The 27,753-nt window shown below is 48.1% G+C and overlaps 1 protein-coding gene across 2 annotated transcripts in view; it reads left to right on the top strand.

The window, feature by feature from the left end:
• KAT2B (lysine acetyltransferase 2B) overlaps nucleotides 1-27,753 on the top strand; it is a 97,870-nt gene that overhangs the window by 45,284 nt on the left and 24,833 nt on the right. For both annotated transcript variants that reach the window (XM_070797323.1, XM_070797330.1), the window contains exons 4-10: nucleotides 3,156-3,248; nucleotides 4,551-4,732; nucleotides 12,359-12,550; nucleotides 17,347-17,453; nucleotides 21,708-21,833; nucleotides 24,169-24,305; nucleotides 26,484-26,692. In XM_070797323.1, coding sequence (XP_070653424.1) covers nucleotides 3,156-3,248; nucleotides 4,551-4,732; nucleotides 12,359-12,550; nucleotides 17,347-17,453; nucleotides 21,708-21,833; nucleotides 24,169-24,305; nucleotides 26,484-26,692 — 1,046 coding nt within the window. The remainder of the gene's footprint in view (nucleotides 1-3,155; nucleotides 3,249-4,550; nucleotides 4,733-12,358; nucleotides 12,551-17,346; nucleotides 17,454-21,707; nucleotides 21,834-24,168; nucleotides 24,306-26,483; nucleotides 26,693-27,753) is intronic.

A 27,753-nucleotide genomic window follows, 5' to 3' on the forward strand; every position in this document is an offset into this window, starting at 1 on the left:
TTGTATCTCCTCGAGAGGCTGGGCTTCATTTCCTGTGACCAGGAGTTTGCTCTTTTGCTCTGGCAGCCAGGAATCTCGGCAGGTTTCCCACCCAGTTCTGTCGCTTTGGGTTGGGGCAGGGAGTGCCCGAATTTACCTGATACATAATGCTTCCTTTGCTTCTTCTGTTAACTTTTGTCTTTGAGTGTAGTGGGATATTCGGGGTCGACAGGGGCAAGAGTGGGAAAGATGATTATATTTTTAAACATTGGAATCTTGTGGGGATTTTAACCAAAAAGGTAAGTAATGGGGGGAGGGGGTGAGAGAGAGCACAGCTGTTAGCAGGCACCGGACTCCTCCAGGTGACAACTTGTTGACATGACCGTGGGCCTGAGTCATCTGGACTGAACCCCGCCAGCTTCATGCTGTTTAGAGCGTCTTTGGAAAAAACTCTTAGTTGGAGAAAAACAACGTCTGCATGGCTGCAACTATTATTTGTCTTGGAACTCAGCTCCCTGGCGGGTGGTTCCCCAGCGCCCTGCTGGAGGGGAAGGTTTCCATCCTGGTGACCTCTGCTCAGTTCTGTTTAGAACCACGTAAGAGGCAGAAAATGCCGCTCTGCCTTTTTCCTCTCATCTTTACCAGTACACATGTATTTGCTCCTGAGAACAAAATCCAAAATACTCCGCATTCTCCCCTCCCCTCCCCCAACGTCACTCGTTGGGCAAGTGTGTAATAAATCATCCATTTCTTCTTAGCTTTGGAAAAGCAATTCCTGTGTCTCCTATGTCTCTAAATTAAACAGCAATTACACATTTTAGTGTATTTTGGAAACTTTTGCCCTAGATGTTGAAAATGAACTCAGTGAAAAGCTGCTTCCTGAAGCTGATTCTGCCCTGGAGCCCATCGGCGTGGTGCCAGAGCACAGCTGGCTGCTCCCAGGCCTGGCTGCACCCCTTAGTGACGTGACCTCGGCCAGGTCGTGCCGTTTGCTTATCTGTAAAGTGTAGATCATGCTGCACGTGCGGCTGAGTTCCTCGCTGGTCACCCGAAACTACCACAACATTGTTAATCAGCTGTACCCCAGGACAAAATGTTTTTGGTGTTAAAAAAAGATTAAAAGTGTAGACCATGATATGATAGCACTTCCCTCAAAAGGCTGTGAGGAGGATTCGTGAGATAGTACAGGTCGAGCTACAGAGGGTGCTTGGCAGGTAAGGGGGCAAATGCTGCTGCTGCTTGGTAACATTTTTATGTTGAATATTTGCCTGTTTATCCCAGCTCCGTCCTGTTTTAGACAAGGAAGCTAAGACTCAGCATCTCCCCTATTCATCCATCTGCCTCCAGATTGAAACCCCCGATGGATCAGGTTTCCAAATGATTTTAACTGGGGAAGAAAAGTAGACAGCCCAAATTATTTGTATCTAAATGGGATGATCAGCCTTTGCATATCTTTAGAAACATAGAACAACTTATCATTATGGCACCTTTATTTTTGTAAAGATGGGTATGATACCCTGAAAGGATCAGCAAATGCTCACTGTGAGTAATTGATACGGCACCTCCAGAAGAACTGAGGTCTTTGTCAGACCCAGCCTGGGGGGAACACAGGGTGCTCTTCCACCTCGGGCAGCGTCATCTGTTTCCACTAATTCCTGGGAGAAAGTTCGCCATGTTTTGTTTCTGTTGAAAAAGCAATCAATAGAGAAAGGAGGGAAAGATGTAAATAAATGTGTAATAAATAAATAATACGTGGGTGAGTGGATAAACGAGTGATTGCATATGTGTCATAACTGGCCTGTGTGAAGGGTCATGGAAGGGTCACACGAAGGTGGAAGGTAAAGAAGGTCAGTATCAAATGTGTTTTCAAGTTGGGTCTTGATGACTGGCTCTGTGTTCTTTCTCCCTCTGGTATTTGCTCTTTGAGGAGCTGGAATTCCCGTGGCCGGGATTCAGAGCGGTGTTTTGTTCTGTGGGCTCAGTGATGCCAGGACCCTTGGCGTGCACTCTGCACTCTGCGTGTGGAGAGGGAGTGGGAACAAGCCCGCGACCATGCGCGGCGCCCGCAGGAGCCCTCGGCGGCCCCTCGGGGCTGGGACCGCGCCTGTGACACGCGGCCGCTGCACACAGCTCCTGTGTACAGAGTGGGCCTCGGCCTTTTCTGGGTTAGAGCAGGCCCCCCAGGGCGTGAGCACCCCTGCATGGCCTGGGGGCATGTGCGGAGTGTGCTCCAGGCCTCCGAGTTAGCGGAAGCCAGGAGTGGGGTGGTGAGGGGGGTGAGCAGGAGAGGTTTGGGGGTGCGGCGGGAGCCCCCTGGTGCGCGGATTGTGAGACCAGCCCCTCACAGCTCAGGTCAGGACGGGGGCCATGGGGCTTCCTGGTGGTCTCCTGTCTGTTTTGTGAGAATTCACTGGCCTGTAACTGGATGGCACCACTGACTCAGTTGACATGAATTTGAGCAGACTCTGTGAGATTGCAGAGGATGGGCAAGCCTGGTGTGCTGCCATCCGTGGGGTTGCAAAGAGTCAGATGTGACTTGGAGACAGCAGCAACATAATTAAGATAAATGGAATATGGTGACTTCCCTTCCAAAGGCTCTCTGCGTGGGACAAGGAGTATTTTAGAGAAAAGCCTAAGCTTACATGTGTCAGAGGAAGATTTTAAAATGAAGACTAAATTTGGTACTCTTAAGGATTACTTCTGATTCACATCTTGGTTGATTAAACGCCTTACGAAGAAGACAGCTCCAAGGTCTCGGGTCCTCTGACCACCTGCTGGGGCAGCCTCACAGGACGGGACCCTCGAGCTCCTCGAGGCTGCCGTCACCCCTCACCTTCCTCAAACGCCGTTCCATCCAATTGTGTCCCATACCTGTCCTCCCTTCACACTCAGTACACCCTTTCTCAGCTGTGACGCCTTCCCTCAGTCCCAGATTTCTGAGCTCTCAGCTCTGAGCTTAGACAGCACTTACTGCCTTTGCAATTTATTTGGAATGTTTCTGCTGCCAACTTGAATTGTTTCTTTTCTTCCTTTTGTATGTGGGAGACAGCATGATATGACCTGGCCCAGCACCATTATGTGGCCCTTTTCTCCCCAACAAGATTGTAAGCTTGGAGATGCCAGTGTGTGTGTGAGAGAGAGATGGACACTGATTTTTTAAAAATGATTTCTTACAGCTCTTGAGGAAGTCTATTTTACAAAGAGGAAAACCTGTGGTTGAAGGTTCTTTGGAGAAGAAGCCCCCTTTTGAAAAACCTAGTATTGAACAGGTAAAAAAATAAGAGAAGCCCCCTTTTAAAAATTGCTTTAAGGCTGAACAAACCTCATCTTCATCTTCATAGCTGGCTTAGAGATGTTCAAGTCTGTAAGAATCGTCTCAAGCCCTTTGGATCAGAAGTGAATACTCCATGTAGTAAATGATTCAGCTTTTGTCTCTTAGGTTGCTGAATGCTCAGAATTCACTGTGTATTTGGGAAATAAAAAAAAAATTAAGTAGAACATGTAGTTCGTCAGAACACATGAAATGGGCTTTTTCTTGGTGTTGACGTTTTAAAATTAAGTCTTTGTCCCCGTGTTTGGCACTGTTGAAAAGTCTATTGAGGTGAGGGAATTCAGGAGCAATGTGAAGAACATTGTAAGTCAAGCAAAAAACACAGAAAAGAAATAAGATTTTGTATCCAGAAATTGGCTTCCTGCCACAGGATTCCTGCCACGAAACTGAGATCCACTTGGGGCATCTGTTAATATGTACAGACCTTTCCTGTTAGGTGTTGTCAGGATCTGTCATCAGTATCAATTTTTTAGCCTCTCATTATTTTCTTAAGTAAATATCAAACACTCTGGACTGAGTTTCCTGATGAGAGTAGTTACAGAAGACATGATATGAGATACAAATAAGTGTATTTTATCAGTCAGTTTTTAGTAGAAGAAATGTTGTCTTCAAACCCTACAAAATAAGATTTCATTGTTACTTTATTTGAAGTTAAATTAGATGAGAGTGTTCTGAAGACAGATTAAATTAATCCACAGATTTTTTTCAAAAGCTCATATCAAAATTACTCAAAATGTAAGAATTTTGGGGGGGGTAAGTTTACTAAAAACTGAAAGGATGACAGTAAAGAGTTTAAAGTCTCGTGGTTTAGTTCATTGCAAGGCCTTGCTAGCAGACTTTTGATTAAAATTTTGTGAATGTAAAAACAGATTTATGCAAGAATCTCATTATATGTGAGCTCCTGTTTTGATTGCACAGCAAGAGTTATTCTGCAAAACAGCCATATTTTATTGTTTAGGGGGTTTGACCTTTTCAGCCCACTGTGTTGATTTTTTTGTTGGTTCATAATTGCAGCAGGCAGAGAATTGCAGCTCCCAGCTTCTGTGTCTTGTCACTTTTCATAGGCTGTGATCTGAGGCATGATTCCCTCTGGGCATTCCTGTGTTCTAATGGAAAGAAAAAGAGGTTTTTGTGAATAGAGAACTGTCTGTTCTTTTGCTAATGGCCACCACTGGTGCTGACTGGGTGGGCATTCAGGATTGCAAAGCTGCATGAGTAAACTGCCTTCCCTCCTTTTAAGGGTGTGAATAACTTTGTACAGTACAAATTCAGTCACCTGCCACCCAAAGAAAGGCAAACGATCGTTGAGCTGGCAAAAATGTTCCTGAACCGTATCAACTATTGGCATCTGGAGGCACCATCTCAGCGAAGACTGCGCTCTCCCAACGATGACATCTCTGGGTACAAGGAGAACTACACCAGGTGAGCGGGGCTGGCTCCTCCCCTCTGGCCTTGATATTCTGAGTGCGAAGGATCCGGATCATTTAGAGCTGAACTACTTAGTACAATAGTTGCCCACCACAAGTGGCCACTGAGCCCTGGAAGTGTGGCTGGCCTGAATTGAGATTTCCAAGATTGTACAAAAAAAGAACGTGAAGTATTTCATTAATCATTTTTTATATCGATTGCATGTTGAAATGGTAGCATTTTGGATATATTAAGTTAAATAATAAGTTAAAGTTAATTTCACCTGTTGCTATTTACTTTTTTAATGTGACTACTGGGAAATTTAAAATTACATATGTGGCTTGCATTGTATTTCTATTGAGCACTGCTGGTCTAGATATTATGACTCTGTGATTATTATACAGAGACCTTATTCTGAAAAAAAAAAATGCAGTGCCCAAGAATATCAGTTCAGTTCAGTTCAGTCACTCAGTCGTGTTCAACTCTTTGCGACCCCATGGACTGCAGCACGCCAGGCCTCACTGTCTATCACGAGCTCCCAGAGCTTGCTCAGACTCATCTCCATTGGGTGGGTGATGCCATCCAACCACCTCATCCTCTCTTGCCCCCTTCTCCTCCTGCCTTCAATCTTTCCCAGCATCAGGGTCTTTTCCAGTGAGTCAGTTCTTCACATAAGGTGGCCAAAGTATTGGAGCTTCAGCTTCAGCATCAGTCCTTCCAGTGAATATTCAGGGTTGATTTTCTTAAGGATGGACAGTTTTAATCTCCTTGCAGTCCAAGGACTCTCCAGAGTCTTCTCCAAAGAAGGAAAGACCACCATAGTCTCAGGACTTTGGTGTAAATATAATAGTGTTATATACATGGTCTCACAGTCTTCGTCTCTTTAAATACGTATTTTACATTTGTTAGGATGAAAGAAAAGAGAGCGTTTGCATCTTCTTTGTCCACCCCTCCCCTGCCACGCTTAAACATTTTACTGGTTACGTTATTCTCTGTTGATGCAACTTTTCTCTGTTGGTGGACATCAAACTCTGCACATACTCTTGATTAAGTGTATTTTTTTCTAAAATGGGAATTTATTTTTATTACCTATGATTTGCAGAATAATAGAATTGAGTTTATGACTTAAGCTTCATAAACGTGGACCGTACAAAATAGTGTGACATATTCATTTTTAAGGAAGAGAGTGGCTTGTATTATCTACTTTATTCACCTTTTTTATAACTTTTCCCATTTACATTTTATAGGCATATCAAGCTTGCTTCAGGGTTTTTTGTTTTTAGCCTTTTTTTCCCCCTTGAGTTAAAATAAGCAATGTTTTTTGACAACCTGTAAAGATAACTTGTACTCAGATTTAACCACAGATAACAAGTAGAAATGGGTAGAGTTAAAGCTAAACTTTCCTCTCTAATGACTGACCTGATGTTATGAGTAACATCCCAAGTTTTCGCCTCTCACCCAGCCTTTTACAATATATACTATTTGAATTATAAAGTATTTTATCTTAATAAGTGTAAATAGGATTTGCAGATTGCTTCATAATCCACTTTTAAAATGATACCTTTATTTTCACATCTTCATTTCAGAGTGTTGAATTATTGCTAGTTCCTATATTATTGTAACTCTATAATGAGTTGAAATAGTAGAACTCTCTCTCTCTCTCTCTCTATCTCTCTCTCTCTCTATATATATATATGGAGTGTGTGCTGGGGGAGAGCATGGGATCCGCGGTTGCTGAAGGAAGGGCGGTGACAGCCCAGAGTCCAGCAGGGTCCGGGGCCAGCCTCCCCCGGGGCGGAGGGTGCATCCCTCCTGAGTGGGTGCATCCCGCTGGAGGCGGTGACTGGCTGACCCCTGGGTGGGCGACCTGCAGCCTCGGTGGGTGATAATAGGGAAGCTCCCCTGGCACCTGGCCTGCCGGTGAAGAGGGGAAGCGGGGAGGACCAACCTGTGAACGCTGTGAGATGCTCCGCTTGCTTAGAGTCAGACCTCAGGGTCCTGACCACTTGAGAAGCGAGGAAAGCTCACACTGACCGTCTCACTGTGATGCCGTTTCTCAAACGCGGCCCTCTTACCCCTGTGGGCAACACGGCCCATGGGGATGGCGGGAGCCGGGGCCCTGGAAGCGTGGCTCAGCTTGTCCGTGCGGTCCAGTTCTTTGGGAAGATTCCGGAATCACAGCACGAAGGTGGGAGAGACAGGATCCTCGTGGACAGGATAGACTCAGAAAGTGATTGTGTTCCTTATCACGTGAGGACTTAGCCCATGAAAGATGAAATGCTTGCTGAACAGTAGAACTGCTTATATTACTTATACTCTCTGTTCTGAAGTTAGGCAAAATGTAAGTATTTTATATGTTGAAAAATCTGATATATTAATGTTAACATATACTTAACCTTAATAATCTATATGAGTATATATTAAATGTACCTTTATATGTCCTCCAGAAGTCACTGTGGTTTTAGAGACAGACCCGGACAAATATTTTGAAATTTTCTGATGGTGTGCTAATATAATTCCATGAGAAAATAGCTGGAAAAGTGTCGGAGGAATATAACTTCTTAAAATACATCTGACCAACAGAATATCCTAAAGTGAAGTGTAAGTTGCTCAGTCCTGTCTGACTTTTTGTGATCCCGTGGACTGTAGCCCACCAGGCTCCTCTGTCCATGGGATTTCCCAGGCAAGAATACTGGGGTGGTTTGCCATTTCCTTCTCGTGGAGATCTTCCCAACCCAGGGATCAAATCTGGGTCTTCTGCATTGCAGGTGGATTCTTTACCATCTGAACCCCCAGAGAAGCCCATGCTAAAGGAATGTGGCAAATTATTAGCCTTAGATTCTGAGCTGTGCAGAACATCTCAAAATTAGAAGTTACGCTTATCCTGGGGAGATGTTTTGTAAGAGTCCAAGCGAATTAGAGATGACTAAATTCAGTCTGGTGAAAGCTTGCTGTAACTACCGCACTGTGGGGCATGGACCATCACCAGGCTTCCTGAATGTTCGTAGTTAGGCGTGTCATCCTGGGACTGTGGGAGGAACAGTGTGAGGGGGCTTCAGAGAGCCAGCTGCTAGTCTGGACTCTGAAAGTAACTAGCCTTTCGTGCGGGAAAACCGGGCGGGGTCACCTAATCCCTAAGAGCCGTAGGACTTTCCGTCCAGCAGGGAGTAGGCGCCATGGCCTTCCGCACTCAAGTCCTCCAGCTCTACTCATGTCTTAGAGAAAGCAGGGCACTGCAAGTAATCCCAGTGCTATGAAAACCTGAGCGCTGTTTGAGCAGTCAGTGACTCGCACGCCATGCTGTCTCTGTTAGGCATATGAAAATGACTGAACCGTCCTTTCACTTCTTTTGAGAAGACCTGAAACCAGAGGTTTAGGTCCAGTCTTGTTTTCCAGGTTAGTCTTTAGAGGAACGTCTGAGCAGCAAGACACACAGCCATTCCTGTTTCCTTCTGTCTCACCGCACGCCTGGACCGTGTCAATGACTACAACACCCAAAAAACCCAAAACATGTTGACTCATCTCCTGTCTTTTCATACAGCGCCCTTAGACATTTATAAGATTAGTTTTGGAAGCAAAAACAAAACTAAACTAAAAAAGTATAAACTTAAGTACTATAAAGTGATTTTCAGAGGAAATAAATGAAAAGCTTTTATTTGACAATTTTGACTAGATAATATTAATCTACATTGCCTTCCTCTGCCCCATGGAGAGTGAATGACCTGTTAAGCACTTCAGATAACATTTTATGATTGTATAATATTTATCACTAACCTTGTTGTAACAGAAATAGCATCTGTCTTCAGTAGAGTCTCAGACATCTGTGTCCTCCATAGATAGGAATGCTCTTCAGACTCAAAACCTGCCCAATAGAATATAACATGATCCACAAATGTGAGCCACATCTGTAATTTGACATTTTCTAGTAACTACATTTAAAAAGAATAAACAGGACACTAATATTAATAGTGTTTTATTTGACCCAATGTATAAAAATGTTATCACTTCACATGGAATCAATATGAGCAATTATTAATGATGCCTTTTACTTTTGTTTGTACTAAATCTTTCAAATCCAGTGTGGGGGGTTTATAATTAACGCATATTTTAATTCATTCACTACATTTTAAGTGGTTAAAGCTAAATGGAGTTCTACCAAAACAGTAAAGTTGTGTTTAATGAAAATGTATTTCTCAGGGTTTCCATTTGAAAGTAAATTTTTAAATATTTTTTCCTCTTTATTTTAAAATTTCAGTGTTGTTGATTTACAGCGGTGTTAGTTTCAGGCATATAGCAGAACGATTCAGACATATGTGTGTGTGTGGCAAAGAACCTGCCTGCCAACGCAGGAGACGTACGTAAGAGATGCGGGTTCAATCCCTGGGTCAAGAAGATCCCCTGGAGAAGGAAATGGCAACCCGCTCTGGTATTCTTGCCTGGGGAATCCTGTGGACAGAAGAGCCTGGCAGGCTACAGTCCATGGGGTCACAAAGAGTCAGGCACGACTGAGCTACTGCACATGCATATATATTAAGAGAATATAACTTTATTCTTTTCAGAGTCTTTTGCATCGGGGTTTATCACAGGGTAGTTCACTGTGCTATACAGTAGGCCCTTTGGTTGAAAGTAAGTTTTAAATTGATTGAAATTAGTTGTTGCTCAGCCACTTTGTGACCCCCTGGACGGTGGCACGCCAGGCTTCCCTGCCCTGCACCATCTCCTTTTGCTCAGACTCACGTCCATGGAGTTGGTGACTCCATCAGCCACCTTGTTCTCTGTGTCCCCCTCTCCTGCCTTAAATCCTTCCCAGAATCAGTCTCTTCAGGAAAACAAACGTGGTTACCAGAGAGAAAAGGGGTGGGTGCGATGAATCAGGAGTTCGGGGCTCGCAGACGCAACTGCTGTGTATAAAACAGATAAACGCAAGGACTGACTGCAGCAGCACAGGGAACCACGCTCAGTGCTTTGTAATAATAACCTACAAGGGAAAAGAATCTGAAAAGAATCTGCATGCGCACACACGTAAACCTGAATCACTTTGCTGCGTACCTGAAGCTGGCACAGCCTTGTACCAGCTATACTTCAAGTAAAGTCAAAAAGAAAAACGTGTTTTCATTTATCCAAGTGCTCAGCAGTTACACATGGCTGGTGGCTACACAGCTGTACTGGTTCTTGTACACTGTCAACGGGTGTACAGCAGTCTTGTCATCACGGAAGCCTTTATCGGACAGTACTTCTAAATCCTTAAATCCTTAGATCTCCCATTGCACCACACTGGACATACTTTTATTAAGATTTACAGTCTTATGATCGCCTAAGTCTCATGAAATTGATCTGATGGTTATGGTTTGTGATTACATTTGTACTTTCATAATGTGTTCCCTGGGAGCTGGCCTGCCTTCAACTCCAAATATTTTATTTTTATTTTTTTTAACTCCAAATATTTTAACTTCATTAAGTGGCCATGGACTAACTTCCAGCAAAGACTAGCTTTGAAGGTGATGAATTTCTATATGATGTGCCTTATAAATTACAAGATAAATGCATCCTTTAGTTTTTTCTGCTGCCAAGGTCACTCTTGACAGGACACAGCAGAGCACTCAAGATGCCCATCTGGGTCCTGTATGGTAGAGTAACATTTGGGTGTGAATTAGAGAGGAACAGAAATAGTAGCAGGGTTTTAAGGTTAATTTTGAATCTAGGTAGATGAACTCACACTAATGAAGGTTTTCTTCCCCAAAGATGAAACGGCCCCACCCCATACACAGGGGAGCTATGAAATAATTCAGAGTAACATAAAGAATAAGTCAAAAAGCCTGAGTAGGTGAACATTACTCCACTCTTTATTGAGGACAGACAGTCATCAAGGCTCCTCCAGCCATCTGGGCGTGTGGGAACTCAGCCGCCCACCTGAAAGGGTGCCAGAAAGGGGTCCCTTGTGGGGTAGAGGGTCCTATATGGGGAAAGGGGTCCCCTGCCTGGCAGAGGGTTCCATCTGGGGAGAGAGGTCCCCTGTGGGGCAGAGGGTTCTATCCAGGGATAGGGGTCCCCGGTGGGGCAGAGGATTCCATCCAGGAGAGAGGGGTCCCCTGTAGGGCAGAGAGTTCTATCTGGGGAGAGGGGTCCCCTGCAGGGCAGAGGGTTCTATCTGGGGAGAGGGGTCCCCGGCGGGGCAGAGGGTTCCATCTGGGGAGAGGGGTCCCTGGTGAGGCAGAGGTTTCCGTCTGGGGAGAGGGGGAGAGGGGTCCCGGCAGGGTGGAGGGTTCCATCTGGGGAGAGGGGTCCCTGCGGGGCAGAAGGTCCTATCTGGGAAAGGGATCCCTGCGGGGCAGAGGGTCCTATCTGGGAAAGGGGTCCCTAGTGGGGCAGAGGGTCCTCTTTCGGGGAGAGGGGTCCTGGCGGGGCGGAGGGTTCCATCTGGGGAGAGGGGTCCCTGCGGGGCAGAGGGTCGTATCTGGGAAAGGGGTCCCTGGCGGGCGGAAGGTTCTATCTGGGGAGAGGGGTCCTGGGTCGGGCAGAGGGTTCCGTCTGAGGAGAGGGGTCCCCGGCGGGGCAGAGGTTTCTATCCGGGGAGAGAGGTCCCGGGAGTGGCGGAGGGTTCCATCCGGGGAAAGGGGTCCCCGCTGGGGCAGAGGATCGTCTCTGGGGCAGAGGGGTCCCTGCGGGGCAGAGGGTCCTATCTGGGAAAGGAGTCCTGGTGGGGTGGAGGGTTCCATCTGGGGAGAGGGGTCCTGGCGGGGCGGAGGGTTCCGTTTGGGGAACGGGGTCCCCGTTGGGGCAGAGGATCGTCTCTGGGGAAGAGGAGTCCCCGGCGGGGCAGAGGGTTCCATCTGGGGAGAGGGGTCCCTGGTGGGGCAGAGGGTTCCGTCTGGGGAGAGGGGTTCTCTCCCTGAAGAGGGGGAGCTGGGTCTTCCTCCGAGGAGCAGGACTTGGGCACTGAAGTCTGGTCCCTCCCTGGTCTCCGCTGCCTGCTGGGCCCCCCTGCCCCCACTGCCGGGAATTTCAGGCCTTGAGTCTCCGGGAGGCCCTGGAGCAGGTGGTGGCGGATGAATGTTCGTTTTCCAGCTTCTCGGCTGACGCGGCGTTCTGAATCTGTCTTGCATCAGCCCTGTGCCCCACTCTGTGCTCAGGCGTCAGGAAAGGCCTGGTTTCCCTCGGGGCCCGGCACCCCTCCAGCCCCACGCGACACCGAGAAGCAGTTTTGACTCTGAGTCACTGAACACGGACCTAGGCGACAGATGGTGGAAGCTTATCACTTCCTGCGTTTTGACTGAGTTTTGAGCAGTCGTGGAGATCTTTATCTTCCCACCGAAGCTGTGGGGGTGTGAGTGCTGCGTAGGCATTTTAAAGAAGCCTTAAGTTCAAGAGGGTTCAGTGGAGGAGTTCTGCTTCTCCTCCAAAAGGGACATCCTCTGTTCCCTTGAATCCATCCTCCTGTTGAAAGGATGCTGCAGACTGGAGTGATTCTCGTAGAGCTGGGCCTGAGGGCTCTGGCAGGGTGAGCCAGCATCTGACCCGCTGATGGTGCTTCCCGGCGCGTCTGCAGCCTGGTCTCCTGCCGAGGGCGACGGTGTCGAGCAGCGTCCTGGGTGTTCCTCGTGCGGGGCTCGCGGGTGCTGATGCTGTGGTCTCCCCGTGCAGGTGGCTGTGTTACTGCAACGTTCCCCAGTTCTGCGACAGCCTGCCGCGGTACGAGACGGCCCAGGTGTTCGGGAGGACGCTGCTGCGCTCCGTCTTCACTGTGATGCGGCGGCAGCTGCTGGAGCAGGCGAGGCAGGAGAAGGACAAACTGCCGCTGGAGAAGCGGACTCTGATCCTCACACACTTCCCGAAGTAAGGGAGTGCTCCTGCGGGTCTTTGTTCCGTGCCACGCTTGAGATGGACGGACGCACACCGAAGGTTCAGGGACAGAACTGGAGAGGTGGGGGGTGGGACCCCCATCCTCGCATTCCCTTGGGAGCCTCGTGGCGTTTCCAGCCCGTCTGAGATGAGGTTGACTTTGGGTCGACTGCTCCCTTGGCCTGTCTTATCCCTCCCGAGTCTCAGAACACAGGCCGGGGCTGTGTGTGGGGTTTTCAGCTCCAGGGCAGTGGGGACCCTGCAGAAGTGGTCTCCAAGAGGGGGTGCAGGAGAGCCCGGGGCTGTTTCTGGCACCCAGTTCTCCAGAGCTTCCTGAGGCCGCCGGGTCATCCCTTTCTCAGCTGGAACAAACTGGATTCCGAGGGAGGGAGCCAGCCTGGGATAGACCTGTCTCTGGCAGGAGGATCTTCGAGCCTCTGTACTCAGCTTCCCAGGCCCAGACAGGCCTGCCCTTGGGCCCCTTGCTGCTTGAACCTGCTAGACGTCCAGCGTGTAAAGACGCACTTAAATATTTTCCAAATGTAGGAAATAGGTCAGGGTGGTAGGAAGGTACAGTGTACACCATTGAGCTTGGAAATGGGTTTTCAGTGTGAAGAACGCAGACTTTAGCCTAAGTGGCTGGCCCCTGAGGGTGCAGGTGACGACGCATCAGAGCTGTGACGGTGGGGGCGGAAGATGTCATTTGAACAGGCTTTCTAGGTCTGAGAGAGTTCTGTCACGGACAGCTGTGAGGTGGAGAGCAGTTTAGGAGAGGTGCTGTTTTGCTCCTGGAACAAAGATGGATGGAAGCCTGTTTTATCTGAAAAGCTAGATTTTTATGATTGCTGCTATTTCTGGGTTACCTAATTTGTGTCTCAGGAAAGACGATCATTTTAATTTTTAAAGATAAGTTAGGTCCAAAACAACAACAAAAATGATTTTCTGATGGAAACGGACAGAACAATTTGTTTTTGCAGTCTAGCGTGAATCTCCAGTGTTAGGTAGAGGATAATTCTCACGAGCTTTAGCTGAACGCGGGTTTGTTTTTGCAGTCTAGCGTGAGTCTCCAGTGTTAGGTAGAGGATAATTCTCACGAGCTTTAGCTGAACATGGGTCCTAGTGACCTGGTTTGCAGCGTTTCCTGAGGACAGCCAGCACCCAGGATGAGGCAGGGCCCGAACACTTGGTGTCCTGCAGGGAGGAAGGTCCAGAAGGACTTAAACAGCAGCTCAGTATTGCCCCTAAACAGGTTAGGAACTCTGGGATGCTCCTGTATTTCCGTGGCTGCCTTTTAACTGGTCTAAGCTCCTTTCCTTAGAGATTAAAGTAGTTTTCTTGTTTCTCTGTTACATCTGCTGCATAAGCCATGTTTCATGTGTTCAGATTATAGTTGTCGTCCTGCCTCTGAGCCAAGGGACAGAGGACCCCTCCCTCATCACACCTTTTATGATGCTTAAAGGGAAATTTTAATTATCTTGCATAGGAGAGGATTTTCCCATAGCAAGCTCATTTTCCTTCTTGCAGATATTTGCCAATTCAGTGCTTTGTTCCTTCAGCCTGTAGTTCTGGCGTGCTCACGCCGGTCAGCTGGGAAGGTCAATGCCACTTTCTTTGCTTCTCTGTTACTAGTGGTGGGGTAAAGCTACCACCCACTTCTCCTCCTCAGTCCCTTTCCATGGAATATGACAACAGTGGCGGCTGTTAGGGATTATACCTGCAGACGCGGCAGCAGAGTCTCGTGTACTGAAGCCAGAGGTGCCATTTGGAGCCAGGGCCTGGCTCAACGTCAGGCTGCAGATGCCACTCACCCCATGGGGCCCCTGCTTGTCAGGCGAATCCTCAGGGCTTGCACCTTACTTTCCTGCACTTCCTGCGCTGCCCTTTCTTCCTTCTTTTTCTGGCTGTGCTGCTTGGCAGGCGGGATCCTGGTTCCCCAGCCGGGCATTGAACCCAGACCCCTGCAGGAGAAGAGTGGCCCCAACCTCTGCATCAGCAGGGGCTCCAGCCGTTCCTCCTGCTTGACTTTCGTGTGTGCCGTGCCCCACATGGGCCGAGTCACACAGGTGTTTGAAACGTTAGTGTCTGCATTTCCTTCTAAAAGCAATGAGTGGGCACTTGGTGGAGATGTGACTCAGAGAGAGCAAAGAGGCAAAGGGTCACCGGAGCCCCACCACTGCGGTCTACGTTCTGTGCTTTTAGACATTTCTGTCTTTTTCTCCATGTATTGTGTTCTTTTATCCTACGTACACTTCATGACATTAGATGAGACTGTCTTTTATTGTATTGAAGTAATTATATACATGTATAACACACGCATGACTATTTTCCTAAATTATTAATGGCATTTTTCTTTGGTAAGTCTCTTAGGGCTTCATGAAGTGTTCCTATTGTATAATTGCTCATAAAGAAGGAGCCTGGGAAAGGAAAGGAAATGTGCTTCTGTGATGAAGGGCAGTCGGGAAGTCTTGAGGGCTGGGCGAGGTGACAGCAGGCTCTGCTGGGCCGCCGGAAGAGATGCGTCCGGAACCTCCCCTCGTCAGCAAGGGCAAGCTGTGATCTCAGTAAGGATGCTGCCTCCTGTTGCTGCCAGTCTTTCTCTGTTAGGTGGGAAATATCCAGAAGTGTTTCAAAGCGTCAGTTAATGGTGATGAGCTTGGCAAAAAGTGGCTCCTGCTGTTTCTTTAAACCATGTGTCCCATGGCGAAGTGCAGGTCGATGTTCGTGCTGCTGCTGCTGCTAAGTCGCTTCAGTCGTGTCCAACTCTGTGTGACCCCATAGACGGCAGCCCACCAGGCTCCCCCATCCCTGGGATTCTCCAGGCAAGAACACTGGAGTGGGTTGCCGTTTCCTCCTCCAATGCAGGAAAGTGAAAAGTGAAAGTGAAGTCGCTCAGTCGTGTCCGACCCTCAGTGACCCCATGGACTGCAGCCCACCAGGCTCCTCCGTCCATGGGATTTTCCAGGCAGGAGTATTGGAGTGGGGTGCCATTGCCTTCTCCGATCCTTATTCTTAAATCTGAGTGTGAGAGGCGAGTCAGAAGACCCTCAGGACTTTTCCCACCTGTCTTCACTGTCGAAACCCAGCCTCCCCCTGCCTTCTTTGATTAATGAGGAGATTAGTGGTACTTTCCCTAATTGTGATGATGATGATGTTAATTTTAATCTAAGTCCTTAATCAGTGATCCAAACTTGGTAGGATTCACAATTCAAGTTTTAAGGTAACTTGACCCCTTTATAAAGATAACAGGACTTAGAATATATGTCATAGCTTTGGGGTGGGGGTAGGTCCCCCGAAGAAAATCCATTTATAAAGACTGTAAATAATCTTGCGTATGTTCAGGTCAGATTTTGTTGCTAAATGGATTAGGAGAAATACTTTTTAAAGGGTTTTTGCATTTCTAAATTTCAGTGACGTTTAATCGCTAACCTTTTACTTCGTTGCAATATAAACTTCTTGAAGGCAAGGCAAGGTTGTGTTTACTCTGTCCTCAAGGGCCTGACCCGGCACCTGGCGTGTGGTGGGCATTCAGTGTTGCTGAGTGAATGAAGGAGCACTTTCTCAGCGGTCAGTACCAGCTGAAGCATGGCAGTGTGTTCCTTGCCGCCACCTTGTACAGAAGTTACTGTTGATGTTTCCATTTTATAAAAGGGGAACCGAGGAAGAGGAAAGCTAAGAATTTGTCCCAAGGTCACGGAAATAGTAAGTGGTGAGCTTGGTAGCTGGGTTTTAGACCCTAAGCTCTTAGCCGTTATTCTATATTCCTCCATGGGAATGAATGTGCCCTGAAGAGAGGTTTGCAGGAAGACTTTCCAATACCAGAAGTATAGATTTGTGTTGGTATTTTAATCACAGTCTTTGCATCTGCGGGGAACATTAGAGCTGTCCAAGGTGCTTCTCGGCGTCTGGTTGCCGGGCCTCTCTCGCGGCCTCCAGTTCAGTGAGCCTGGGTGGGGCTTGGGGGCTGCACTCCGACCAGGCTGTGCAGGTGGTCTCCGTGGGCCCGAAACTTGAGGCCTGCTTGTTTTATGATGTGACAGGAGATAGAACACGGTAGTCAGTCTCGGCCCTGTGGTTCGCTGGCTGTGGGCCTTTGAACCAGTGATTGAGTCTGCCTGTGCACTACGTTACTTTTATCGATGAAATGAGCACAGTGATGGATCCTGCCTCATCGGGTTATTCGGAAGAGCGAGTGAATTAATATACGTTCATTGCTTACAACAGTGTCCATCTTATAGTAAGAGCTATGTGTACATGTGTGTGATAAATAAAAATAAAATCTGTAACTCATTGTGTTGATGAGAAGATTCAATAAAACATTCTCAGAACGGTGTAGGCATGTGGCAAGGACTCAGTAAACACGAGCAGCTTTTGTGATGGAAATGACAACCACAGCTCTGAGGAGAGCCGAGCTCTCGGTCCAGGATTCTCCCGGGGGACTTGGTGAAGTGCATTTCCACTGATGTAATTCTCTGTGTGGTCTAGGTTGTATCTATTAATACCTACATGGAGCCCAAAGAGAATACATTTGTAGAAATGCATTTCTGTTTGAATATACCAAGGCTGCCCAATTAAATCATCACCCGGGTCATAACTGACCGACTGTTCCATATTTCTGAACTGAGGACGAGATGCTAGTGTTGGTGTGATCACCATGGGTGCCTGGCACTTGTCCCCTAGTGATAACTGAGGACGAGATGCTAGTGCTGGTGCGATCACCGTGGGTGCCTGGCACTTGTCCCCTAGTGATGTATAACTTGTGATCTCACTATTGCCTTTATTCTTATGCCTAGGTTTCTGTCCATGTTAGAAGAAGAAGTTTATAGTCAAAACTCTCCCATCTGGGATCAGGATTTTCTCTCAGCTTCTTCCAGAACCAGCCAGCTTGGAATCCAAACAGGTAAAAAAAAAAAAATTGTTTTTGCATAAATCAGAACACAACCAGGAAGTGTTTGTTGCCCTTCACCGTGCATTTGTTTGCATTTTTCATCAAGAAATTAAAGACTAGAGTCAGCAAAGAAAAGTAAACACTTTGGCAAACCTGGCATCGACATCTCTGTTCCCGAGGAGAGCAGGTTCGAGGCAGACAGCTAAGACCGCTGCAGCTGCTGCTCTGCCCTGAGGTTTGCTCAGCCCGCCCTGCACAGCTGTGCGGAGGGCGAAGCACCCGGCACTCAGGTCTGCAGGCAGACGGCAACTGTTTAAAGACACAGGCTTGGTCACAGCCTGCCCTGCAGTCACGTCTCAGTCTGGCTTGTGAGTCTGGACGTCTGTTTTGAGCATCAGGCTGCTCTCGGGTAACGGTGGGGCCGAGTCTCAGGACGTGCAGTGCCCTGTGGGCTCAGGGCCTCAGCAGGCCTTTGGTGAGGACATGTGGCCTGGAGTCACACTGACTCTGGAGACGGGGTCTGAATTCCTGCCTTGATGCTCAGAAGCCTCGGAGAAGGTTGTCAGGAGGTCCCAGAGCAGGCATTTCTGTGTGGCCTTGGGGAGAGGCAGAACGCAGAATGTTGGTGTCGACTTTTCAGTAGATCTGGTTCAGTGTGTCCCGGGGGCCCGTGAGTGCTGCCTCCAGCAAAGGCCATTTGTTCTTGCCATTCTCCACACCTCCCCTGGTTTGTTTTTATATCCAGCAAAAGTCACCCCTAGTGTGTGGTCCTGTGGCTTCTGGTGAACCCCCGGCGCTGTGTCCCCCCACGGCTTCGAGCTCAGCGCTGAGCCCAGCCGGGGCAGCCCCCTCTGGTTCCTCCTTTGTTCGTGCGGCTGTGCTTTTCTAGAGCACCACACGAGCGGGATCACACAGAACGCAACTTCTTTCACTGAGCGTACTGCACCAGAGAAGGTGATTAAAACAGTATTTCATCTGGAGCCTGAGTTTGGATGTGAATATAATGAAGTCCTACCCAGCAGAATAATTAGGAATGAGGTATTTTGGTTTGGATCAAACCTTCTTTGTTTGGATTCTTGTTCCCAAAACCATGTCAAAGACACCTTTTGTGTTGTGTTTTTTCACCTTAGGCCATAAAATATAATCTCACGTTTCTCTGGTTCACAGTCCGCAGCCCTTCGGGGCCTTTCTGTGCGTGGACAGGACTCCAGCCCTGTGTCGGCTTTTCCTGGCGAGCTCCCCCCGCACCTGGGTGCCGTGTCTGTCTCTGCCCCCGTGCTGTTCGCTTGTCTGTCTGTAACTTACCTGACTTTCGGACGACGTCTCCCTGACAAACCCTTTTCTAATTCTCGCCATGCCTTCCAGCAAGGGCTGAGTCTCCTTTCTTCCAAACATTCATGGAACCTTGATAATATCCTGTCCCTGGTTCTTCAGCTTGGCTGCTCAGAGGCACCACCCACGGGATCTAAATGCCGCTGATGCTGGGGCTTACCTGAGGGCCAGTGGCTCATGCGCCTCACTCCCCGCAAGGGGCTTGGCTTCCCTCCTCGGCCAGCGAACCAAATTGCACATGCCACCATGAAGAGCTTGAAGGCTGCAGCTGCTGCTGCTGCTAAGTCGCTTCAACTCTGTGTGACCCCATAGAAGGCAGCCCACCAGGCTCCCCCGTCCCTGGGATTCTCCAGGCAAGAACACTGGAGTGGGTTGCCATTTCCTTCTCCAATGCATGAAAGTGAAAAGTGAAAGTGAAGTCGCTCAGTCGTGTCCGACTCTTTGTGACCCCATGGACTGCAGCCTATCAGGCTCCTCCATCCATGGGATTTTCCAGGCAAGAGTACTGGAGTGGGGTGCCATCGCCGTCTCCTAAAACCCCACAATCCAAATGCATAAATATTAAAAAAAATGAAAAATAAAAACCTACTGATTCTGAGGCCCCTGCCAAGAGGCTGTGGCATAATTGGCCGAGGGCATGGCCTTCGGATGTTTGAGCTCCTGGAGGGTCTGACGGGCGTCAGCTCGAGCCCTGCTGTCCTCAGCACTCACCACGCTGCCCAATCCCCTTTTCGTGAGTGTGACACCTACGTGGTCAGATCCAGTTTATCCATGAGAATAGTTTGCACTTCCAGTGAGTGCTGGCTGGTGAGGTTTGCCTTGGGTCTTTAAGCTCTAGCCAGAACCAGGAGAAGTTGGTGAGGTTAACCCCTGTATATGGATGAGAGATGGGAGCTCAGAAAGGAGCAGTCAGTGTCCCCAAAGCAGGGCCTCCCGAGTGATGGAACTGGGTTTCCCATCGCGTCTGATTGCCGCTGCACTGCCCTGCGTGCCCCATGTGCCTCGCAGACGCGCAGGCAGACCCATGTGCAAGGAAAGAGGAATGATCGGGTGCGGACCCAGGACTCCAGGCAGGCCCAGTAAGTTCTCTTCTGGAGGGATGGAGCCGGTGAGACTTCCCTGACCCTGTTGCTCACGATGCCTCCTGGCCTGCCCTGCTCCCCAGGTCTCACCCGGATGCCTCCTGGCCTGCCCTGCTCCCCAGGTCTCACCCGTCGCTGCATAGCATGGAGATGGCGGTGTCTCTGCCCCAGGATGTCAGGTTCACCCCCAGTGGTTCCGGCTGTCACCCAGTTCAGCCGGATCGCACCCAGTGTTCCCTGCCGCCGTTGGAAGCCAGCTGACTTCTGTTCTGCTGTAATTGCAGTGTGTTCTCTGTGGGGGAAGAAAAGGGTAATCTTCTCCCTAATTGGCATGTCTGCGCATCCAGGTGCCTGTGAGAATGACAGTCACAATGATGGCTCTGAACTTTGGCAAGGCTCTCGGATGTCTTGTGAGTCACCAGAGCTTCCTCTTTGTGTGGAAGCGATCTGGTGTCCTTTGAAATTCAGGAGGCCTGTTTGCTGGAAGGGAAGGCCTGCAGCCTGGCGCTTCAGTCTCTTCTGCTTCCTTCGTGTGTGTGCATCTGAGGGGGGTCTCACCTATATATGGCTATTTTTATTTTTAACACTTATTGTGATGGCCTGTATGAGAAAAGAACATAAAAAAGAGTGGGTATATGTAAGTGTGTAACGGGTTCACCTCGCTCTGTACCTGAAGCTAACACACATTGGCCATCAGTATATTCCGATTCTTTACATACCAGTTGCTGTTCAGTTAGGAGCTGTGTGCACGGGTCTCTGTAGCTCGTTTTGCTTATTTCACCACTCTTGGCTGCGGGGGGCGTCCCCTGTGGTCGCCCCGACACCGAGATGGCGTGCTCTGGGGCCTCTGTCTGCGCCATCAGACGAGGTCTGCGCGCGGTGTCACTGACGGCCGTGCTGCCATCAGCCACGCTTGGGCAAACAACGTCCTACTTCCTACCTTGGCTTTTTCTTTTTTTTTAAAGACAAGACAAAATGGTTTTGTTTGGAGACACTATTTGCTGCTCCAGACTCACTGTTGTTAATTCTCCTGCTTCTCTCTGTCTCTCTCCATGTACTAACGTGTGTGTATGTACCTGTCTGTCTTCTGAACGGTCTGATGGTTACAAAGGTCATGTCCCTTTGCTGACTTCAGTAGGGATCTCCTAAGAGCAAGAGTGTTTTTGTATTTAACCCCAGCAGTTATCACAGTGATGAATTTCAACCTCGATGCAGTATCATTCCTTAATCTGGCTACTGTTTTAATCCTGCCTTTAGCCACGCGGTTCACAGCCGTTTTCTGTCGCACCGGGAGGTGTGTAGTGTTGGCCTCTCCTGTTGTCGCTGGCGTGAAGTTTGTTGCTGGGTTAGGATGGGGTTTTTGAGATTTCTCCACTGTAGTGTTAACTTTTCTGCTTTGGTAATTTAAAAAAAAAAGGTAGTTTTGTCGGGAGATACTTTGAGGCTATTCTATCTTTATCAAAATTACAGTCACAAGATTCAGTGTATACAGACGATTCTTCCCTGAATCAGTCATTATGTGCTGGCTGTTCCCTAACCGCCCCTCTCTCCCCAACTTCCATCATTGCTTCCTTATTTCTTGCCATTCTCCTGTAAGGAGAGTTTTACCTTCTCCCCATTATTTATTTGTTCATTTCTTACTTTATCACTTTGGACTCAAATGTCTTCATTTTATCCAGCGGGTTGTGACTACCCTTGTCTGTATCATCAAGCTCACACTGGCCGCGTAGCTTCTGTCTTAGAGATGACTCCTTTGGGGTGCTGGGCAGCAGTGGGTGGTCTCACGTGCACTTGGTTCATTACCACTGAAGAAAGACGCGTTTAATGCTTTCTCTTCCTTCTCCTGGGGCAGTTATCAGTCCACCTCCCGTGGCCGGGACAGTTTCCTACAATTCAAGCTCCGCTTCCCTTGAACAGCAGAACGGAGGGAGCGCCAGTCCGTCCTGTCGAGGCGCGTCCGGGCTTGAGGCAAACCCAGGTAAGCTCGGAGGGCATCAGCGAGGGCTGTGATTCACCTGAGAAGCTCCGTTATCTGAGGAGTGCCAAAGGGAGCCTCAGGTCGCCTGCGCTCTGTGCGTGTCAGGGATCTAATGGCTGGAACTCCCTCTGAGCTGCATGGGTTATTGCTGTGTAAAAACCAACTCGAAATGCAGAGTCTCAAACTGTGATCCTTTACCGTCACAGCTCACTCATTCTGTGTGCTGCCTAGGAGGTGGCTGATACGGCTCGTCTCCGACAGGCTGTGCTTGCATAATTCTCACCCTCCTTTGAGGACCACTGGGTGTCTTTTCCTTTCCTTGGGGCAGAATACGGCCTTATGATGATGGCAGAAGCACCAGAGAGCAGGAAGAAACGCAGTTTCCTGCAGCTTAAGCTTGTAGCTGGCATAGCATGCTGCCTGCTTTAGTTTGTCATCGGAAGCGAATCACATGGTCAGACTCAGAGTCAAGGGGTGAGGAGATGGCCTTGACTCCTTTTGTAGGAAGAGCCGCAGAATCATATGGCAGAAGCAGGAGACAGGAGGGGAAGGAATTTGGCCATGAATGTAATCTGCCATGTGGGCAAAAAACTCTCTTAATGCTAGAGGCGTTTCACAGTTACAGAATGTTCCGAAGGCTGCATTTGTGTCCACAGCCGTGACATCAGACACATCTTGGCACAAGCAAAGTTTGACAGAGAAGTGTCATGAAATGGGGAGAGAACAGGGTTTTCTGTGAAGGACTAAGCGTGCAGCACTGGGGCCACTTCCAAGGGGGACGTTACTGATCATTCTAGAAACTCTGCCATTGAACTTGGATATAGCCCACGGTGCTTTCTTACTGCAGCACTCAGCAGGCTATCAAGTTTGGGGCATATTGGGTATAAATCTCAGCTCCAAAATAAATAGTTCACACCATTATTCTTGTGGAATTGTGGGATTTGAAGAGTTGGTCAAATGAAGGAAAATATTCTCACTCACCTCCAATAATAACAACTAAAAAGTTATAAAAACACAAACTCAACAAAAGCTGTTTTAGTAAGTAGCCTCATATTTGGAAAAGCATCTTGTATGGATAAGATGCTTGACATTGCTCTGCTGCTGTTTAGCTCAAGATGGAGCAAATGCTGTATGGAGCCTGCTTACTGGAATCCACAACCGAGGGATAAATTAGATTTGAGCATTTAAAAATTTAATTGTAAAATAAATAAATTATGACAGAAGGAAAAAAAAAGAAAAACCAAACATCATGTTAGTAGGACAGAAAGCGGCCATGTAGTCTAAGGAGTCGAGTGGGAGAGAGTTCTCCCTGCTTTTGCCTGGCCTGTTCCAACTTGTGATATATTGTGACATCCTGGGAATGAATGTACCTACTTCCAAGGCCAGGGGCCCTGCTCACTTTGTGAGGCATCATTTTAAGGCAAAAAAGGATTATGAGAGATCATGAGGGTCATTTTGTAATGACAAAAATTAAATTCACCAGCAAAGTGAAACAGTCCATGAGTGTGTTTCCAGTACATGTAGACACACACATATGTAACATACATTCACAGATGTGTATACACATACATCCACGCAAACATGTATGAAAGGAAGACTTAACAGAACTACAAGGAGAAATGATCAAATCAACCAGAAGTTGAACACTTGAAGAAACATCTCTGATTAATTCATAGATCAAACAAACAAAACTCCCAGGAAGGACAGAAGCCCCACAGACACAATCGACACAGAGAGAGCTCTGAAAATCGGGAAGTACACGTTCTCTCAAGAAGATGCTTAATTTACAAACAGTTGGTCAAGTTTTAGGTCATAACTCAAGTTTCAAGCAGTTTTGGCCTTTGTTATCATAAGGACCATATTCTTCTGACCACAAAGGGACAGTTAATCTCCAACATGGAGATTAACAACCAGTGACAGTCAGACTCACTCTCAGTGTGCACATGAAGGGGCGGCGCCTTAATAACTCACGTCAGGTTAAAAACCTTAGCGTAGAGAGCAAATGCTCTTCAGAATGGTGGGTACCTGGGGGCTCCCTGGTGGGCCAGCGGTTAAGACTCTGTGTCCCAGTGCAGGGGGCAGAGATTCAGTCCCTGCTCAAGGAAATCCCACATGCTGCCCAGCCAATAAATAAAATAGAAAAAAAAGAATGGTGGGCAGTTACTGCAAAAAGAGTTACCTCCTCTTTCCCGCCTTCTGCTGTGCCGCTTCTCCCTGGTACAGGGAGGGCAGATGTCCACACCTTTCAGTGATATTAGAAAATCAGTTGGATTAGTTGGCACGTGCTTTGTGTTTGAAATAACCCATCGTTTGCCCTTTTGTTTTGATCATCAAGGAGAAAAGAGGAAAATGAACGAGTCTCATGTTTTGGAGGAGACCAAGAAGCCCCGGGTGATGGGCGATATCCCACTGGAGTTAATCCACGAGGTCATGTCCACCATCACAGACCCCACCGCGATGCTTGGGCCAGAGGTCAGCAGGGGGAGCGCGAGCCGCCCGCGGGTGGACCCCGTCCGCTCTGCAGCCGCTCGCGCTGTTGGGGACGGGGTGGAGTTGCCGGGGGAGCTGTGCCCCCGTTTGCGTGTTGTCTGATGCTCAGGGTTGAGCGGCAGGCAGGCTGACGAGAGGTTAATTCTGCTGATGACGGCCGCATCGTGGGGAAACATAATCCCCACCGTTGAAGGCATTCCTCCTGCTTCAACTTTTTATCTTGAAAAATTTAAACCCTCATAAATGTTGCAAAAATTCCGTGATAAAGATCCAGAGGCTCTTTATTTAGACTCACAAATGGCTTGCATGGCACGTTCACTATCCCTCTGTCTCCCTCTCCTGTAAGCCATGTGGAACCATTTCAGGATTAGATACAGATGTTGTAACACTGCACCCCTGACTGTTTTCTGCATGTGTCTCTGAAGACTGAGACTACTCATTTGCATTCCCACAGTGTAGTTATCACTACCAGAAAATTTAGCTGGACTACCCTATTATCTGATGTGTGGATAGGCAGTTTTACTGAAGTGTGTCCACAAAGCCTGAGATATTTGTCACCTGGCCCTTTGTCGAAAAGTTTGCTTAGAGTTATATTACTCTTGGCCTCATGTACAGCCCATATCCAGATTCCCCATATATCCTAATTCTGTTTTTATAGTATCTATTCCTGTTGTTAGAGGATCAGTCTGGGGTTACACATTGCATTTAATTCTGATCTCTTCACCTCTTTAATCTGTTTAGTTTATCCTAGAACAGTTTCCCAGCCCTCTTTTGGCCTTTTGTGGCAGGACCATTGTTGCAGAGTCCTGCTTTGTCTGTTTACTCATGATTAGATTCAAGTAAAGTCTTTGGGCAAAAGGACTGCTGTCTTCTCATGTCGTATCCAGGGGCAAAGCAGTTTTAGACGTTTCTGACAGCTTCCAGGAAATGAAGAAATGAGATGCTTTTTCAAAACATGTGTAAAAATTTTTTTTAGAATGGCTCTGTTGGGTGAAGGTGTCCATGTTTAATTTGTCATGTTTCCTTAGAGATTTGTTTTGTGCAGTTGAGGATAATTCACAGGATTGGAATGCTGTTAAGAGACGATCTCCTTGTAAGATTGTTCTTCCCATTTCCTTTTAGGTATCCGGTCCTTGGGACTTTTTGTGTACATGTCTGTCGGGGATTTAGTAACTTCACAGAATAGTTTTGCTCAGTTTGTTTCATCTGTGAAGTGTAGATATAGTCACACATTTCAGGATTTGTTGGGTGGATTTAGTAGTGTCTTGAAGTCGCCTTGTACTGGTACACACAAGGCAACTGTTAAATTCTCAGGAATTTAAACGTGTTGGCCGCAGTGGCACATGGGCCTCCAGCATCAGCCACAGACCAGTGAAGCGGGCGTGTGCCAGCAGCTGGCCCTTCTGCCTTGGAGGTCTGTTTGTTGAACACTGACCTGCACCCGACTGCGTGGGTTAGATAGGATGGGGCGCAGGTGTTGGTAGGAGGTTGTACTGCCAGCTTGGTTGAGAGTGGTCAACATGACTCCTTTCAAAGAAGCCTCTCTTCCTCTGAAAAAGAGGTGCTGGTAGTATAGATGTGACTGCCAGTCGTGGGTCTTCAGGGAGAATTTGGGGTCTGGGATCCCAAGGGTGCTCAGCCAGACGGGATTCCCAAAACCAAGGACTGGCAGGCTGTAGCGCACAGGACAGACACAGGCTGCCTCCCCCATTAAATCAAGTCCTCGGGCGCTCTGCCCTGCCCACACATGTCCGCGTGGTCCTGGCGCATTCTCCCCGCCGCGGTGTCCGCGTGGTCCCGGCGCGTTCTCCCTGCCTTGGTGTCCGCGTGGTCCCAGTGGGTTCTTCTCACGGCAGTGTCTGCGTGGTCCCGGCCACGTTCACCCCGCTGCAGTGTCTGGAGCTGCCGCAGAGGCCTCCTGACTTGCAGATCCAAACATGAGCTGTTTGGCCCTTCAGAGAAAGCCTGGTGACTCCTGGTCTGTACCAAGTCTCCGTGGACACGCGGGAGGCTGTCTTTTCATGGCTTATGTGTTATTGGTTGGGACCCCGAAACCCACAAATACACATCGTCCTAGCACACGGAGGAGAGGCACTGCTGTGGACTGTCCCTTCTGTCTTAGGGAGGGGCTCTGTGTAACCTCCTCTCTCCTGCTCCCAGACCAACTTTCTGTCGGCGCACTCGGCCAGGGACGAGGCGGCCAGGCTTGAGGAGCGGAGGGGTGTAATCGAGTTCCACGTGGTGGGCAACTCCCTGAGCCAGAAGCCCAACAAGAAGGTGCTCATGTGGCTGGTAGGGCTGCAGAACGTGTTCTCGCACCAGCTGCCGCGTATGCCCAAGGAGTACATCACCCGGCTCGTCTTCGACCCGTGAGTCGTGCCCCGCTCTGCTTTCCACTTTCCTGATTTATTTTGTAAAATGCATTCTTTTTTTTTTTTTTTACTTAAATTATTTATTTTTAATTGAAGGATGATTGCTTTACAGAATTGTGTCGGTTTCTACCAAACATCAACGTGAACCAGCTTTCAAGATTTTTTTTTGATGTGGATCATTTTTAAAGTCTCTTTTGAATTTGTTGCAATATTGTTTCTGTCTTATGTTTTTGTTTTTTCGCCCTGAGGCACGTGTAATCTCAGCTCCCTGGTCAGGAATCAAATAGGGGTTTGATCCCACCCTCTGTGTTGAAAGGTTAGGTCTTCACTGGACCATCAAGGACTTCACTCTCCTTTTTAAATGAAAGAGGAACCACTCGGGTAGTAAAAGTCAGTCACAGTCACCCACCAAGTCCTGCTGCTGCTTGTCAGCTGTGCAGAGAGAGTGATGTCACAGGCATGGCCACAGCCACAGGCGTTCAGATTAGTTTTCCAGCAGCTGATCAATTTTTTGTTAATGAGGCTTTATATTTTAAGCTGCCGGTGACGAGGCTTTATATTTTAAGCTGCCAGTGACCATCCTGTGCTTCATTCATTGCATCAATGAAGGAATATATAAACATTAAGAGGATGTCCCAATTTTCTCATAGTCAAATATTCTGATTTTGGCATCTTAAGTAGTTTCCATTCTTGCCCGAGTCTGTAAGCCCTGGCAAGATTATTGTGGTGTTAGGTTAACTTTGATCATCCATTGCATTAAAGCAAAGGAAAAGACAGGAAAGGAAGCTTCCGTAATTGAATGCATTTTAACATTTAGAGCCCAGTCGCCTGTGTGGACTGTGACCCATGCCCGTGACTGTTCAGAGTGACGTTTTAGGCAGAAGGCCTGACGGGATTCTGGAAGGCAGGTTTTAGCAAATCGTGCAGGTGGATTGTGTTTTCGTTTCCTTATAACTTCTGTGGTATTTCTGAATGAGAGTGAACTCTTCAGAAGCGTGTGCCCACGTCCCTGGCATTTGCTCCCCCCGGCTCGCGGGCGTCGGACGTGACCCTGTCTC

The sequence above is a fragment of the Bos indicus genome, chromosome 1, assembly GCF_029378745.1.
Source record: "Bos indicus isolate NIAB-ARS_2022 breed Sahiwal x Tharparkar chromosome 1, NIAB-ARS_B.indTharparkar_mat_pri_1.0, whole genome shotgun sequence".
Lineage (NCBI taxonomy): Eukaryota > Metazoa > Chordata > Mammalia > Artiodactyla > Bovidae > Bos > Bos indicus.